The sequence below is a fragment of the Oncorhynchus keta genome, unplaced genomic scaffold (genome assembly GCF_023373465.1).
Source record: "Oncorhynchus keta strain PuntledgeMale-10-30-2019 unplaced genomic scaffold, Oket_V2 Un_scaffold_36_pilon_pilon, whole genome shotgun sequence".
Taxonomy (NCBI): Eukaryota; Metazoa; Chordata; class Actinopteri; order Salmoniformes; family Salmonidae; genus Oncorhynchus; species Oncorhynchus keta.
The window spans coordinates 150,001-165,837 of record NW_026290924.1 but is presented as its reverse complement, the minus strand read 5'-3'; the positions used below and the strand labels follow the sequence as shown (position 1 = coordinate 165,837).

The 15,837-nt window shown below is 49.4% G+C and overlaps 1 protein-coding gene and 1 long non-coding RNA gene across 5 annotated transcripts in view; both read right to left on the bottom strand.

Annotated features, from left to right (window-relative positions):
* Nucleotides 1-3,997: 3,997 nt before the first annotated feature.
* On the bottom strand, nt 3,998-7,984 carry LOC127928760 (uncharacterized). Of its 4 annotated transcripts, XR_008132092.1 has the most exons (5): nt 7,474-7,984; nt 6,831-6,998; nt 6,217-6,532; nt 4,954-5,036; nt 3,998-4,367 (listed from the first exon to the last, which is right to left on the bottom strand). It is a non-coding gene; the product is annotated as an uncharacterized LOC127928760 (long non-coding RNA). The 4 variants fall into 4 exon arrangements; XR_008132089.1 differs by lacking the exon at nt 6,831-6,998 and having other exon boundaries at nt 6,217-6,449; nt 7,254-7,984; XR_008132090.1 differs by lacking the exon at nt 6,831-6,998 and having other exon boundaries at nt 3,998-4,421; nt 4,983-5,036; nt 6,217-6,449; nt 7,254-7,984.
* A 1,189-nt stretch (nt 7,985-9,173) lies between these two features.
* The window catches only part of LOC127928757 (mitotic spindle assembly checkpoint protein MAD1-like), an 83,714-nt gene continuing 77,050 nt past the window's right edge, over nt 9,174-15,837 (bottom strand). Inside the window, exons 17-18 of the mRNA XM_052516112.1 lie at nt 10,523-10,575; nt 9,174-9,779 (exon numbers count right to left, since the gene is read on the bottom strand). Of these exons, the coding sequence (XP_052372072.1) occupies nt 9,456-9,779; nt 10,523-10,575 (377 nt within the window). The 3' untranslated portion in view covers nt 9,174-9,455. The remainder of the gene's footprint in view (nt 9,780-10,522; nt 10,576-15,837) is intronic.

Genomic DNA, 15,837 nt, shown 5'->3' with positions numbered 1-15,837 from the left:
CTATCCGCTGGACTCCAGTAGACAGCTCATCAGAGAGCGAGATCGCACAGCAGTGACTCAGGTGAGGGTCCTACGGCACAGTATGGCGCACACACACACACACACACACACACTAGAGCCTTGCACAGGTATGAATTATAAGCCCGAGCCCTACCCACAACGTGTAGGCCCCGCTCTAACCCAGTCCCGATTGCTTCTTCCAAATTGAAAGGCCCGAAACCAGAAATACCTTCCTCTATCAGCAAATCCATTAGCTGCTCCTCTGTCTGTCACTCTCTCCCAGCACGCAGCTCGCTCTGCTCATGGCGGCTCTGAGTCTCCATGGCAACGGCTCCGCTTGGGCTGCTCTGCTCAATGAAGAGACATGAGAGAGCAGAGAGCTGTTAGCTACCGTTGGTCACTCTAAACGCCGACAAAACAGGAACGCAACTCTTTTCTGTGAAATCATTTCTCCTGTCCTCTATTTGACGAGGTTGAAGCACCTTAAATATGACCTGAGAACGTAGTAAATGGCTCCGCCTCAAAATGTTAGTGATACCCGACCCAGCCCGTACCCTGTTTAGTGATACCTGGACCCAGCCAGTACCCAAGTTAGTGATACCCCGACCCAGCCCGTACCTAGTGAGAGATGCCCCGACCCAGCCCGTACCTTAGTTAGTGATACCCGGACCCAGCCCATACCCTGGTTAGTGATACCCCGACCCAGCCCGTACCCTAGTTAGAGATGCCCCGACCCAGCCCGTACCCTAGTTAGAGATGCCCCGACCCAGCCCATACCCTAGTTAGAGATGCCCCGACCCAGCCCGTACCCTAGTTAGAGATGCCCCGACCCAGCCCGTACCCTAGTTAGAGATGCCCCGACCCAGCCCGTACCCTAGTTAGATAGATGCCCCGACCCAGCCCGTACCCTAGTTAGTGATACCTGGACCCAGCCAGTACCCTAGTTAGAGATGCCCCGACCCAGCCCGTACCCTAGTTAGAGATGCCCCGACCCAGCCCGTACCTAGTTAGTGATACCCCGACCCAGCCAGTACCCAAGTTAGTGATACCTGGACCCAGCCCATACCCTAGTTAGAGATGCCCCGACCCAGCCCGTACCTTAGTTAGTGATACCCCGACCCAGCCCGTACCCTTTTTAGTGATACCCCGACCCAGCCCGTACTCTAGTTAGTGATACCCCGACCCAGCCCAAACCCTAGTTAGTGATACCCGGACCCAGCCCATACACTAGTTAGTGATACCCGGACCCAGCCCATACACTAGTTAGTGATACCCCGACCCAGTCCGTACCTAGTTAGTGATACCCCGACCCAGCCCGTACCTTAGTTAGTGATACCCGGACCCAGCCCGTACTCTAGTTAGCGATACCCCGACCCAGCCCGTACCCTAGTTAGAGATACCTGGACCCAGTCCGTACCCTGGGTTAGCAATACCCCGACCAAGCCCGTACCCTTTTTAGTGATACCTGGACCCAGTCCGTACCCTAGTTAGCGATACCCGGACCCAGCCCGTACCCTTTTAGTGATACCCCGACCCAGCCCGTACTCTAGTTAGAGATACCCCGACCCAGCCCGTACTCTAGTTAGAGATACCCCGACCCAGCCCGTACTCTAGTTAGAGATACCCCGACCCAGCCCGTACTCTAGTTAGAGATACCCCGACCCAGCCCGTACTCTAGTTAGAGATACCCCGACCCAGCCCGTACTCTAGTTAGAGATACCCCGACCCAGCCCGTACTCTAGTTAGAGATACCCCGACCCAGCCCGTACCCTAGTTAGAGATACCCCGACCCAGCCCGTACCCTAGTTAGTGATAAAAAACGGGCTCTACTGGGCCTCCACTGTCTAAAGTCATCCAGGAAATAACACAACCACACAAAACACCTCTTTCCGTCAGAAAGGTCAAACAACAACCTTTTCCCAGTCTGTTATTGGTACAACGCTGAACTCTGGGGGGTTAAATCTTAGACGTTTTAGCCGTGAGACGTCTTGTTCATCTGATGGACATCTTGATTAAAGGGTATCTTCAGAAAGAGCTAAGAGTTTTCATATCTTTTATAACACTACAATCACTATAGTGTATAAACCCAGGGGCTGTGGACTACAGAGCGACCCGAGTCAGTCTACACAGACGAGAGATCAGAGATTGTCATGGCAATATATTTTAGATACACAACTCACAGTATAACAGAGGAGAGAGGGAGGGAAGGGGAAGAGATCCCTCTCTCTCCTCTCTGTGTGTGTGTGTGTGTGTGTGTGTGTGTGTGTGTGTGTGTGTGTGTGTGTGTGTGTGTGTGTGTGTGTGTGTGTGTGTGTGTGTGTGTGTGTGTGTGTGTGTGTGTGTGTGTGTGTGTGTGTGTGTGTGTGTGTGTGTGTGTGTGTGTGTGTGTGTGAATTTTGGCCCATTCCTCCTGACAGAGCTGGTGTAACTGAGTCAGGTTTGTAAGCCTCCTTGTTCGCACATGCTTTTTCAGTTCTGCCCACACATTTTCTTTAGGATTGAGGTCAGGGCTTTGTGATGGCCACTCCAATACCTTGACTTTGTTATCCTTAAGCCATTTTGCCACAACTTTGGAAGTATGCTTGGGGTCATTGTCCATTTGGACCCATTTGTGACCAAGCATTCATTTCCTGACTGATGTCTTGAGATGTTGCTTCAATATATCCACATCATTTTCCTTCCTCATGACGCCATCTATTTTGTGAAGTGCACCAGTCCCTCCTGCAGCAAAGCACCCCCACAATATGATGCTGCCACCCCTGTGCTTCACGGTTGGGATGGTGTTCTTCAGCTTGCAAGCCTACCCCTTTTCCCTTCAAACATTACGATGGTCATTATGGCCAAACAGTTCTATTTTATCAGTCCAGAGGACATTTCTCCAAAAAGTACCATCTTTGTCCCCATGTGCAGTTGCAAACTGTAGTCGGGCATTTTTGGGGTGGTTTTGGAGCAGTGGCTTCTTCCTTGCTGAGCGGCCTTTCAGGTTATGTCGATATAGGACTCGTTTTACTGTGGATATAGATACTTTTGTACCCGTTTCCTCCAGCATCTTCACAAGGTCCTTTGCTGTTGTTCTGGGATTGATTTGCACATTTCAACACCAAAGTACGTTCATCTCTAGGAGACAGAACGCGTCTCCTTCCTGAGCGGTATGACGGCTGCATGGTCCCATGGTGTTAATACTTGCATACTATTGTTTGTACAGATTAACGTGGAACCTTCAGGTGTTTGGAAATTGCTCCCAACGATGAACCAGATTTGAGGTCTACCATTTTTTTTATTCTGAGGTCTTAGCTGATTTCTTTAGATTTTCCCATGATGTCAAGCAAATGATGTCAATTAGCCTATCAGAAGCTTCTAAAGCCATGACATAATTTTCTGGAATTTTCAAGCTGTTTAAAGGCACAGTCAACTTAGTGTATGTAAACTTCTGACGCACTGGAATTGTGATACAGTGAATTATAAGTGAAATAATCTCTCTGTGAAAAATTACTTGTGTCATGCACAAAGTAGATGTCCTAACCAACTTGCCAAAACTATAGTTTGTTAACAAGACATTTGTGGAGTGGTTGAAAAACTAGTTTAAATGACTCCGACCAAAATGTATGTAAACGTCAACCGTGTATATATAATATATGCATGTGTATATGTGTGTGTGTGTGTGTGTGTGTGTATATGTGTGTGTGTGTGTGTGTGTATTTTACATAACCAGTCCAAAGTTTTAGAACACCTACTCATTCAAGGGTTTTTCTTTATTTGTACTATTTTCTACAGCGTCACCTGGAATGCTTTTACAACAGTCTTAGCCCACACCTCCTCCTCCATGCTTCACGGTGGGAACCACACATGTGGAGATCATCCGTTCACCTACTCTACGCCTCACAAAGACAGTGGATTGGAAGCACAAATTTCAAATTTGGACATCAGCAGCAAAGGACAGATTTCCACTGGTCTAATGTCCATTGCTCCATGGCCCAAGCAAGTCTCTTTTGGTGTTTCTTTGCAGCAATTCGACCATGAAGGCCTGATTCACGCAGTCTCCTCTGAACAGATGATGCTGAGATGTGTCTATTACTTGAATTCTGAAGCATTCATTTGGGCTGCAATTTAAGAGGCTGGTAGTAGATTGCTGTTCACATGGACTCATCACCTCTTACTGTTCACATGGACTCATCACCTCTTACTGTTCACATGGACTCATCACCTCTTACTGTTCACATGGACTCATCACATGGACTCATCACCTCTTACTGTTCACATGGACTCATCACCTCTTACTGTTCACATGGACTCATCACATGGACTCATCACCTCTTACACTGTTCACATGGACTCATCACCTCTTACTGTTCACATGGACTCATCACCTCTTACTGTTCACATGGACTCATCACCTCTTACTGTTCACATGGACTCATCACCTCTTATACTGTTCACATGGACTCATCACATCTTACTGTTCACATGGACTCATCACCTCTTACACTGTTCACATGGACTCATCACCTCTTACTGTTCACATGGACTCATCACATCTTACTGTTCACATGGACTCATCACCTCTTACTGTTCACATGGACTCATCACCTCTTACTGTTCACATGGACTCATCACCTCTTACTGTTCACATGGACTCATCACCTCTTACTGTTCACATGGACTCATCACATGGACTCATCACCTCTCACTGTTCACATGGACTCATCACCTCTTACTGTTCACATGGACTCATCACCTCTTACTGTTCACATGGACTCATCACATGGACTCATCACCTCTTACTGTTCACATGGACTCATCCACCTCTTACTGTTCACATGGACTCATCACCTCTTACAGTGTTCACATGGACTCATCACCTCTTACTGTTCACATGGACTCATCACCTCTTACTGTTCACATGGACTCATCACATGGACTCATCACCTCTTACTGTTCACATGGACTCATCACCTCTTACACTGTTCACATGGACTCATCACCTCTTACTGTTCACATGGACTCATCACCTCTTACTGTTCACATGGACTCATCACCTCTTATACTGTTCACATGGACTCATCACCTCTTACTGTTCACATGGACTCATCACCTCTTACTGTTCACATGGACTCATCACCTCTTACTGTTCACATGGACTCATCACCTCTTACACTGTTCACATGGACTCATCACCTCTTATACTGTTCACATGGACTCATCACCCCTTACTGTTCACATGGACTCATCACCTCTTACTGTTCACATGGACTCATCACCTCTTACTGTTCACATGGACTCATCACATGGACTCATCACCTCTCACTGTTCACATGGACTCATCACCTCTTACTGTTCACATGGACTCATCACCTCTTACTGTTCACATGGACTTATCACCTCTTATACTGTTCACATGGACTCATCACATGGACTCATCACCTCTTACTGTTCACATGGACTCATCACCTCTTATACTGTTCACATGGACTCATCACCCCTTACTGTTCACATGGACTCATCACCTCTTACTGTTCACATGGACTCATCACCTCTTACTGTTCACATGGACTCATCACCTCTTACACTGTTCACATGGACTCATCACCTCTTATACTGTTCACATGGACTCATCACCTCTTACTGTTCACATGGACTCATCACCTCTTACTGTTCACATGGACTCATCACCTCTTACTGTTCACATGGACTCATCACCTCTTACACTGTTCACATGGACTCATCACCTCTTACTGTTCACATGGACTCATCACCTCTTACTGTTCACATGGACTCATCACATGGACTCATCACCTCTTACTGTTCACATGGACTCATCACCTCTTACACTGTTCACATGGACTCATCACCTCTTACTGTTCACATGGACTCATCACCTCTTACTGTTCACATGGACTCATCACATGGACTCATCACCTCTTACTGTTGACATGGACTCATCACCTCTTACTGTTGACATGGACTCATCACCTCTTACTGTTCACATGGACTCATCACCTCTTACTGTTCACATGGACTCATCACATGGACTCATCACCTCTTACTGTTGACATGGACTCATCACCTCTTATACTGTTCACATGGACTCATCACCTCTTACTGTTCACATGGACTCATCACCTCTTACTGTTCACATGGACTCATCACCTCTTACTGTTCACATGGACTCATCACATGGACTCATCACCTCTTACACTGTTCACATGGACTCATCACCTCTTACTGTTCACATGGACTCATCACCTCTTACTGTTCACATGGACTCATCACCTCTTACTGTTCACATGGACTCATCACCTCTTATACTGTTCACATGGACTCATCACCTCTTACTGTTCACATGGACTCATCACCTCTTACTGTTCACATGGACTCATCACATGGACTCATCACCTCTTACACTGTTCACATGGACTCATCACCTCTTACTGTTCACATGGACTCATCACCTCTTACTGTTCACATGGACTCATCACCTCTTACTGTTCACATGGACTCATCACCTCTTATACTGTTCACATGGACTCATCACCTCTTACTGTTCACATGGACTCATCACATGGACTCATCACCTCTTACTGTTCACATGGACTCATCACCTCTTATACTGTTCACATGGACTCATCACCTCTTACTGTTCACATGGACTCATCACCTCTTACTGTTCACATGGACTCATCACATCTTACTGTTCACATGGACTCATCACCTCTTACTGTTCACATGGACCCATCACCTCTTACTGTTCACATGGACCCATCACCTCTTACTGTTCACATGGACTCATCACATGGACTCATCACCTCTTACTGTTCACATGGACTCATCACCTCTTATACTGTTCACATGGACTCATCACCTCTTATACTGTTCACATGGACTCATCACCTCTTACTGTTCACATGGACTCATCACCTCTTACTGTTCACATGGACTCATCACATCTTACACTGTTCACATGGACTCATCACCTCTTACTGTTCACATGGACTCATCACCTCTTACACTGTTCACATGGACTCATCACCTCTTATACTGTTCACATGGACTCATCACCTCTTACACTGTTCACATGGACTCATCACCTCTTACTGTTCACATGGACTCATCACCTCTTATACTGTTCACATGGACTCATCACCTCTTACACTGTTCACATGGACTCATCACCTCTTATACTGTTCACATGGACTCATCACCTCTTACACTGTTCATGGACCCATCACCTCTTACTGTTCACATGGACTCATCACCTCTTACACTGTTCACATGGACTCATCACCTCTTACTGTTCACATGGACTCATCACCTCTTACTGTTCACATGGACTCATCACCTCTTACTGTTCACATGGACTCATCACCTCTTACTGTTCACATGGACTCATCACCTCTTACTGTTCACATGGACTCATCACCTCTTACACTGTTCACATGGACTCATCACCTCTTACTGTTCACATGGACTCATCACCTCTTACTGTTCACATGGACTCATCACCTCTTACTGTTCACATGGACTCATCACCTCTCACTGTTCACATGGACTCATCACCTCTTACTGTTCACATGGACTCATCACCTCTTACACTGTTCCCACACAAACCCCTCCTCTGCGGGACGCTGCTCCAGTTGAGTGCGTCACCAGTCATTACCAGTGCAGGCTACATGCTGGTGTGTCATACTCACACACAGAGACAACACCATATAGCATGTGTGTGTGGATGCACATAAGTAGGTGGACTTATTTTCCCTTTTGTACTTTAACTATTTGCAAATAAATTACATTTAAAATGTCTTTATTCTTTTGGAACTTCTGTGAGTGTTTACTGTTCAATTGTATTGTTTATTTCACTTTTGTTTATTATCTAGTTTACTTGCTTTGGCAATGTCTACATATGCTTCCCATGCCAATAAAGCCCTTAACTTGAATAAATTGAAATGATTTGAGAGAGCGAGACAGCACGAGCGAGAGCGAGAGCGCAGGAGCGAGCGAGAGCAAGAGAGAGAGCGCAGGAGCGAGCGAGAGCAAGAGAGAGAGAGCGCAGGAGCGAGCAAGAGAGAGAGAGAGAGAGAGCGCAGGAGCACGCGCGGGAGGAGTACTTGAGGTTAATAAATATTGACAGTGAATCATCTTCCCTGACAGGGTCTCAGGTGGCTCTCTGAGGATTTAACACACTGGAGAGAAGACACACTAAAACCCAAATAAAGATTAACGAACCCTCAAAACGAAGTTCGTGGTCCTTTAAGAACCTCCCCTCCCTCCCTCTATCTACCCCCCTTTCATATCGCGCTCTCTCTCTCTCTCTCTCTCTCTCTCTCTCTCTCTCTCTCTTCTCTCTCTCTCTCTCTCTCTCTCTCTCTCTCTCTCTCTCTCTCTCTCTCTCTCTCTCTCTCTCTCTCTCTCTCTCTCTCTCACCCCCTCTCTCTCATCTCCTCTCTCTACCCCCCCCCTCTCTCTCATCTCCTCTCTCTACCCCCCTCTCTCATCTCCTCTCTCTAACCCCCAGATCCAGATCTCTCCATCTCTCCTTTCATCCCTCCTTTCATCCCTCCATCGCTCCTTTCATCCCTCCATCTCTCCTTTCATCCCTCCATCTCTCCTTTCATCCCTCCATCTCTCCTTTCATCCCCCCATCTCTCCTTTCATCCCTCCATCTCTCCTTTCATCCCTCCATCTCTCCTTTCATCCCTCCATCTCTCCTTTCATCCCTCCATCTCTCCTTTCATCCCTCCATCTCTCCTTTCATCCCTCCATCTCTCCATCTCTCCTTTCATCCCTCCATCTCTCCTTTCATCCCCCATCTCTCCTTTCATCCCTCCATCTCTCCTTTCATCCCCCATCTCTCCTTTCATCCCCCATCTCTCCTTTCATCCCTCCATCTCTCCTTTCATCCCTCCATCTCTCCTTTCATCCCTCCATCTCTCCTTTCATCTCTCCATCTCTCCTTCCATCCCTCCATCTCTCCTTTCATCCCCCCATCTCTCCTTTCATCCCCCATCTCTCCTTTCATCCCTCCATCTCTCCTTTCATCTCTCCATCTCTCCTTTCATCCCTCCTTTCATCCCTCCATCTCTCCTTTCATCCCTCCATCTCTCCTTTCATCTCTACTGTATGTATTAAACACACATGTACCAGTAAGTATTAATATACACATGTACCAGTATGTATTAATATACACATGTACCAGTATGTATCAATATACACATGCACCAGTATGTATTAAACACACATGTACCAGTAAGTATTAATATACACATGTACCAGTATGTATTAATATACACATGTACCAGTATGTATTAATATACACATGTACCAGTATGTATTAATATACACATGTACCAGTATGTATTAATATACACATGTACCAGTATGTATTAATATACACATGTACCAGTATGTATTAATATACACATGTACCAGTATGTATTAATATACACATGTACCAGTATGTATTAATATACACATGTAAGTGCCTCGGTCGCTGATTGGTTACTGGCCCAACACTCTAACCGCTTGGTCACCTTGTCGGTTCGGTGATTGGTTACTGGCCCAACACTAAATGCTTGGCCACCATGTCGGTTCGGTGATTGGTTACTGGCCCAACACTCTAACCGTCTGGTCACCTTGTGTGTTTGTACCTTAAACAGTAGAGAGTCGTCCATATGTTCAGCGTAGACAGAGGTCAGCCTGTACTGGTTCTCAGTAGTGATGTCTATCTGATAGCCGGTCAGAACATAACACACCGTCCTGAACTCCTGAATCTTCCTCTGGAACACCTGGCAACAACACAGATACAACACTGGTTCACAATAGTCTCTCCGTCACTCACTCACTCATTCACACTCTCCGTCACTCACACTCTCCGTCACCCACTCACTCACACTCTCCGTCACTCACTCACTCACACTCTCCGTCACCCACTCACTCACACTCTCCGTCACCCACTCACTCACACTCTCCGTCACCCACTCACTAACACTCTCCGTCACCCACTCACTCCTCTCCGTCACCCACTCACTCACACTCTCCGTCACCCACTCACTCACACTCTCCGTCACCCACTCACTCACACTCTCCGTCACCCACTCACTCACACTCTCAGTCACCCACTCACTCTCACACTGTCACTCTCACTCACAGAGAGAGAGAGATGAGGTAGAGGAGAGAGAGAGATGAGGTAGAGGAGGTAGAGGAGAGAGAGATGAGGTAGAGGAGAGAGAGATGAGGTAGAGGAGAGAGAGAAGAGGTAGAGGAGAGAGAGATGAGGTAGAGGAGAGAGAGGGATGAGGTAGAGGAGAGAGAGGGATGAGGTAGAGGAGAGAGAGGGATGAGGTAGAGGAGAGAGAGGGATGAGGTAGAGGAGAGAGAGGGATGAGGTAGAGGAGAGAGAGGGATGAGGTAGAGGAGAGAGGGATGAGGTAGAGGAGAGAGGGATGAGGTAGAGGAGAGGATTAAGATGTGTAGGAGGAAGAAAGGGGATAAAACATGTTTATTGTCTATGTAATACAACATTCCACACCTCCTTCAACCGCTGGTTCTTCAGTTCAGCTGATTCCATCTGTTTACGCAGATCTACAACACAGAACAGTCGTGTTAAGCCACATGTAGAACACAGAACAGTCCATTAACGTTAAATAGAGTCACTATGCAGTGACTAGGAGAGAGGAGACAAGAAGATCTAAAACATAGAGGAGAGAGGAGGTAGAGAGAAGAGAAAAGAGGTGGAGAGAAGAGGTGGAGAGAAGAGGTGGAGAGGATAGAAGAGGTGGAGAGAAGAGAAGAGGTGGAGAGAAGAGAAAAGAGGTGGAGAGGAGAGAAGAGGTGGAAGAGAAGAGGTGGAGAGAAGAAAAAAGAGGTGGAGAGGAGAGAAGAGGTGGAGAGAAGAGGTGGAGAGGAGAGAAGAGGTGGAGAGAAGAGGTGGAGAGGAGAGAAGAGGTGGAGAGGAGAGAAGAGGTGGAGAGAAGAGAAGAGGTGGAGAGAAGAGAAAAGAGGTGGAGAAGCGGTGGAGAGGAGAGAAAAGAGGTGGAGAGAAGAGAAGAGGTGGAGAGAAGAGGTGGAGAGGAGAGAAGAGGTGGAGAGAAGAGAAAAGGTGGAGAGAAGAGAAAAGGTGGAGAGAAGAGGTGGAGAGAAGAGAAAAGGTGGAGAGAAGAGGTGGAGAGAAGAGAAGAGGTGGAGAGAAGAGAAGAGGTGGAGAGAAGAGAAAAGAGGTGCAGAGAAGAGGTGGAGAGGAGAGAAGAGAAGAGGTGGAGAGAAGAGGTGGAGAGAAGAGGTGGAGAGGAGAGAAGAGGTGGAGAGAAGAGAAAGGTGGAGAGAAGAGAAGAGGTGGAGAGAAGAGAGAAGAGGTGGAGAGAAGAAAAAAGAGGTGGAGAGGAGAGAAGAGGTGGATGGAAGAGAAGAGGTGGAGAGAAGAGGTGGAGAGGAGAGAAGAGGTGGAGAGAAGAGGTGGAGAGGAGAGAAGAGGTGGAGAGAAGAGGTGGAGAGAAGAGAAGAGGTGGAGAGAAGAGGTGGAGAGAAGAGAAGAGGTGGAGAGAAGAGGTGGAGAGAAGAGAAGAGGTGGAGAGAAGAGGTGGAGAGAAGAGAAGAGGTGGAGAGAAGAGAAGAGGTGGAGAGGAGAGGTGGAGAGGAGAGAAGAGGTGGAGAGAAGAGGTGGAGAGGAGAGAAGAGGTGGAGAGGAGAGAAGAGGAGGAGAGAAGAGGTGGAGAGGAGAGAAGAGGTGGAGAGAAGAGGTGGAGAGAAGAGGTGGAGAGAAGAGGTGGAGAGGAGAGAAGAGGTGGAGAGAAGAGGTGGAGAGGAGAGGTGGAGAGGAGAGAGAGATGGAGAGAAGAGGTGGAGAGAAGAGGTGGAGAGGAGAGAAGAGGTGGAGAGGTGGAGAGGAGAGAAGAGGTGGAGAGGAGAGAAGAGGTGGAGAGAAGAGAAAAGGTGGAGAGAAGAGAAGAGGTGGAGAGAAGAGAAAAGAGGTGGAGAGAAGAGGTGGAGAGAAGAGGTGGAGAGAAGAGAAGAGGTGAGAAGAGAAGAGGTGGAGAGGAGAGGTGGAGAGAGAGAAGAGGTGGAGAGAAGAGGTGGAGAGGAGAGAAGAGGTGGAGAGAAGAGGTGGAGAGGAGAAGAGGTGGAGAGAAGAGAAAAGGTGGAGAGAAGAGAAGAGGTGGAGAGAAGAGAAAAGAGGTGGAGAGAAGAGGTGGAGAGAAGAGAAGAGGTGGAGAGAAGAGAAGAGGTGGAGAGGAGAGGTGGAAGGAGAGGTGGAGAGGAAGAAGAGGTGGAGAGAAGAGGTGGAGAGGAGAGAAGAGGTGGAGAGGAGAGAAGAGGTGGAGAGGAGAGAAGAGGTGGAGAGGAGAGAAGAGGTGGAGAGGAGAGAAGAGGTGGAGAGAAGAGAAAAGGTGGAGAGAAGAGAAAGGTGGAGAGAAGAGAAGAGGTGGAGAGAAGAGAAAGAGGTGGAGAGAAGAGAAGAGGTGGAGAGGGAGAGGTGGAGAGGAGAGAAGAGGTGGAGAGGAGAGAAGAGGTGGAGAGGAGAGAAGAGGTGGAGAGGAGAGAAGAGGTGGAGAGGAGAGAAGAGGTGGAGAGAAGAGGTGGAGAGGGGAGAGAAGAGGTGGAGAGAAGAGGTGGAGAGAAGAGGTGGAGAGAAGAGGTGGAGAGAAGAGGTGGAGAGGAGAGAAGAGGTGGAGAGAAGAGGTGGAGAGAAGAGGTGGAGAGGAGAGAAGAGGTGGAGAGAAGAGGTGGAGAGGAGAGAAGAGATGGAGAAGAGGTGGAGAGAAGAGGTGGAGAGGAGAGAAGAGGTGGAGAGGAGAGAAGAGGTGGAGAGGAGAGAAGAGGTGGAGAGAAGAGGTGGAGAGAAGAGGTGGAGAGAAGAGGTGGAGAGAAGAGGTGGAGAGGAGAGAAGAGGTGGAGAGGAGAATAGACAGGAATAATTAGTTCAATTAAGTCTGAAATCAATTTGGAATAGCGACTTACTGGTTTAAACGACTTGATTTGCGAATACAAAGCACGCGTCCAGAAAAAAAGGCTCCCAGGTCAAGAGGAGTGTACTACCTAGTGAACAGGGTAGCATCTGGAACACCATATTCCCCTTGTAGTACCCACAGGCTCCCAGGTCAAGAGGAGTGTACTACCTAGGGAACAGGGTAGCATCTGGAACACCATATTCCCCTTGTAGTACCCACAGGCTCCCAGGTCAAGAGGAGTGTACTACCTAGGGAACAGGGTAGCATCTGGAACAGCATATTCCCCTTGTAGTACCCACAGGCGCCCAGGTCAAGAGGAGTGTACTATCTAGGGAACAGGGTAGCATCTGGAACACCATATTCCCCTTGTAGTACCCACAGGCTCCCAGGTCAAGAGGAGTGTACTACCTAGGGAACAGGGTAGCATCTGGAACACCATATTCCCCTTGTAGTACCCACAGGCTCCCAGGTCAAGAGGAGTGTACTACCTAGGGAACAGGGTAGCATCTGGAACACCATATTCCCCTTGTAGTACCCACAGGCTCCCAGGTCAAGAGGAGTGTACTACCTAGGGAACAGGGTAGCATCTGGAACACCCTCTCCAAGCCAGAGAAATGGGCCTGCCTGGAATCTGATCAATTATTGACACAACAGTGAATGTTCCATAGTTCAGAAGGAGTGGTGTGGGTCGAGTGGAGTCGAACAGAGCCTAATGGAACAACTGAATGACTGTGTAATTAACGTCACATAATCACAACAATGAACAATGACACAGACACATCCAGCCGTTGACAGCGTGAGGGTAATTACATGCTTTATTCATAATGTGATACTCCTCACCCTCCAGATTACTCATAATCACGTCTCTGCTCCTCTCCTCTCTACTTCATCTCCTCCCTTGTCCTCCCTCTCTCCTCCCTCTCTCGTCCTCCCTCTCTCCGCCCCTGTCCTCCCCTCTTCCCTTGTCCTCCCCCTCTCCTGCCTCTGTCCTCCCTCTCTCCTCCCTCTCTCCCTCCCTTGTCCTCCCTCTCTCCTCCTTGTCCCTCCTCTCTCCTCCCTCTCTCCTCCCTTGTCCTCCCTCTCTCCTCCCCCTCCTCCCTCTCCTTGTCCTCCCTCCTCTCCCTCCCTTGTCCTCCCTCTCCTCTCTCCCTTGTCCTCCTCTCTCCTCCCTTGTCCTCCCTCTCTCCTCCCTTGTCCTCCCTCTCTCCTCCCTTGTCCTCCCCTCCCTCCCTCCTCCCTCTCTCCTCCCTTGTCCTCCCTCTCCTCCCTTGTCCTCCCTCTCCCTCCCTTTCCTCCCTTGTCCCCTCTCTCCTCCCTTGTCCTCCCATCTCCTCCCTTGTCCTCCCTTGTCCTCCCTCTCTCCTCCCTCCTCTCTCCTCCCTTGTCCTCCCTCTCTCCTCCCTTGTCCTCCCTCTCTCCTCCCTCTCCTCCCTCCTCCCCTTGTCCTCCCTCTCCTCCCCTTGTCCTCCCTCTCTCTCCTCCCTCCCTCCCTCTCTCCCTTGTCCTCCCTCTCTCTCCCTTGTCTCCTCCCTTGTCCTCCCTCTCTCCTCCCTTGTCCTCCCTCTCTCCCTCTCCTCCCTTGTCCTCCCTCTCTCCTCCTCTTGTCCTCCCTCTCTCCTCCCTCCTCCCTTGTCCTCCCTTGTCCTCCCTCCCTCTCCTCCCTTGTCCTCCCTCTCTCTCCTCCCTTGTCCTCCCTCTCCCTCCCTCCCTCTCCTCCCTGTCCTCCCCTCTCTCTCCTCCCTTGTCCTCCCTCTCTCCTCCCTCCCTCCCTCTCCTCCCTTCTCCCTCCCTTGTCCTCCTCTCTCTCCTCCCCCTCCCTTGTCCTCCCTCTCTCCCCCTTGTCCTCCCTCTCTCCTCCCTTGTCCTCCCTCTCTCCTCCCTTGTCCCCCTCTCTCCCTCCCTCCCTCCTCCCCCTTGTCCCCTCCCTCTCTCCTCCCTCCCCCTCCCTCTCCTCCCTTGTCCTCCCTCTCTCCTCCCTCTCTCCTCCCTTGTCCCTCTCCCCTCCCTCTCTCCTCCCTTGTCCTCCCTCTCTCCTCCCTTGTCCTCCCTTGTCCTCCCCTTGTCCTCCCTCTCTCCTCCCTTGTCTTCCCTCTCTCCTCCCTCTCTCCTCCCTTGTCCTCCCTTGTCCTCCCTCCCTCTCCTCCCTTGTCCTCCCTCTCCTCCCTCTCCTCCCTCCCTTGTCCTCCCTTGTCCTCCCTCTCTCCTCCCTTGTCCTCCCTCTCCTCCCTCCCTCTCTCCTCCCCTTGTCCTCCTCTCCCTCCTCCCTCTCTCCTCCCTTGTCCTCCCTCTCTCCTCCCTCTCCTCCCTCCTCCCTTGTCCCTCCCTCTCTCCTCCCTTGTCTCCCTCCTCTCCTCCCTCTCTCCTCCCTTGTCTTCCTTCCTCCCTCCTCCTCCTCCCTCTCTCCTCCCTTGTCCTCCCTTGTCCTCCCTCCCTCTCCCTCCCTTGTCTTCCCTCTCTCCTCCCTCTCTCCTCCCTCCTCCCTCTCTCCCTCCCTCCCTCTCTCCTCCCTCCTCCTCTCCCTCCCTCCCTCCCTCCTCCCTCTCTCCTCCCTCTCCTCCCTTGTCCTCCCTCTCCTATTCTTCCCTCTCCACACTTTTCTTTGTTTCTCCTCTGTCTGTCCATTTCTCATTCTCTAGGTCCTCTCACGTTCCCTCTCCCTAAAACAGACCATTTCTGTGTTCAGTCTGTGTGTGTCTGTGTGTCTGTGTCTGTGTGTCTGTGTGTCTGTGTGTGTGTGTCTGTGTGTCTGTGTGTCTGTGTGTGTGTCTGTGTGTGTGTGTGTGTGTGTATAAACAGCCCATTTCTACAGTGAGTTTCAGTCTCTCTCCAGGGGTAACTAAAGCCGTGTTCACACTGCAGGCATTAATGCTCAAATCCGTTTTGGGATACTGGCTGTCCA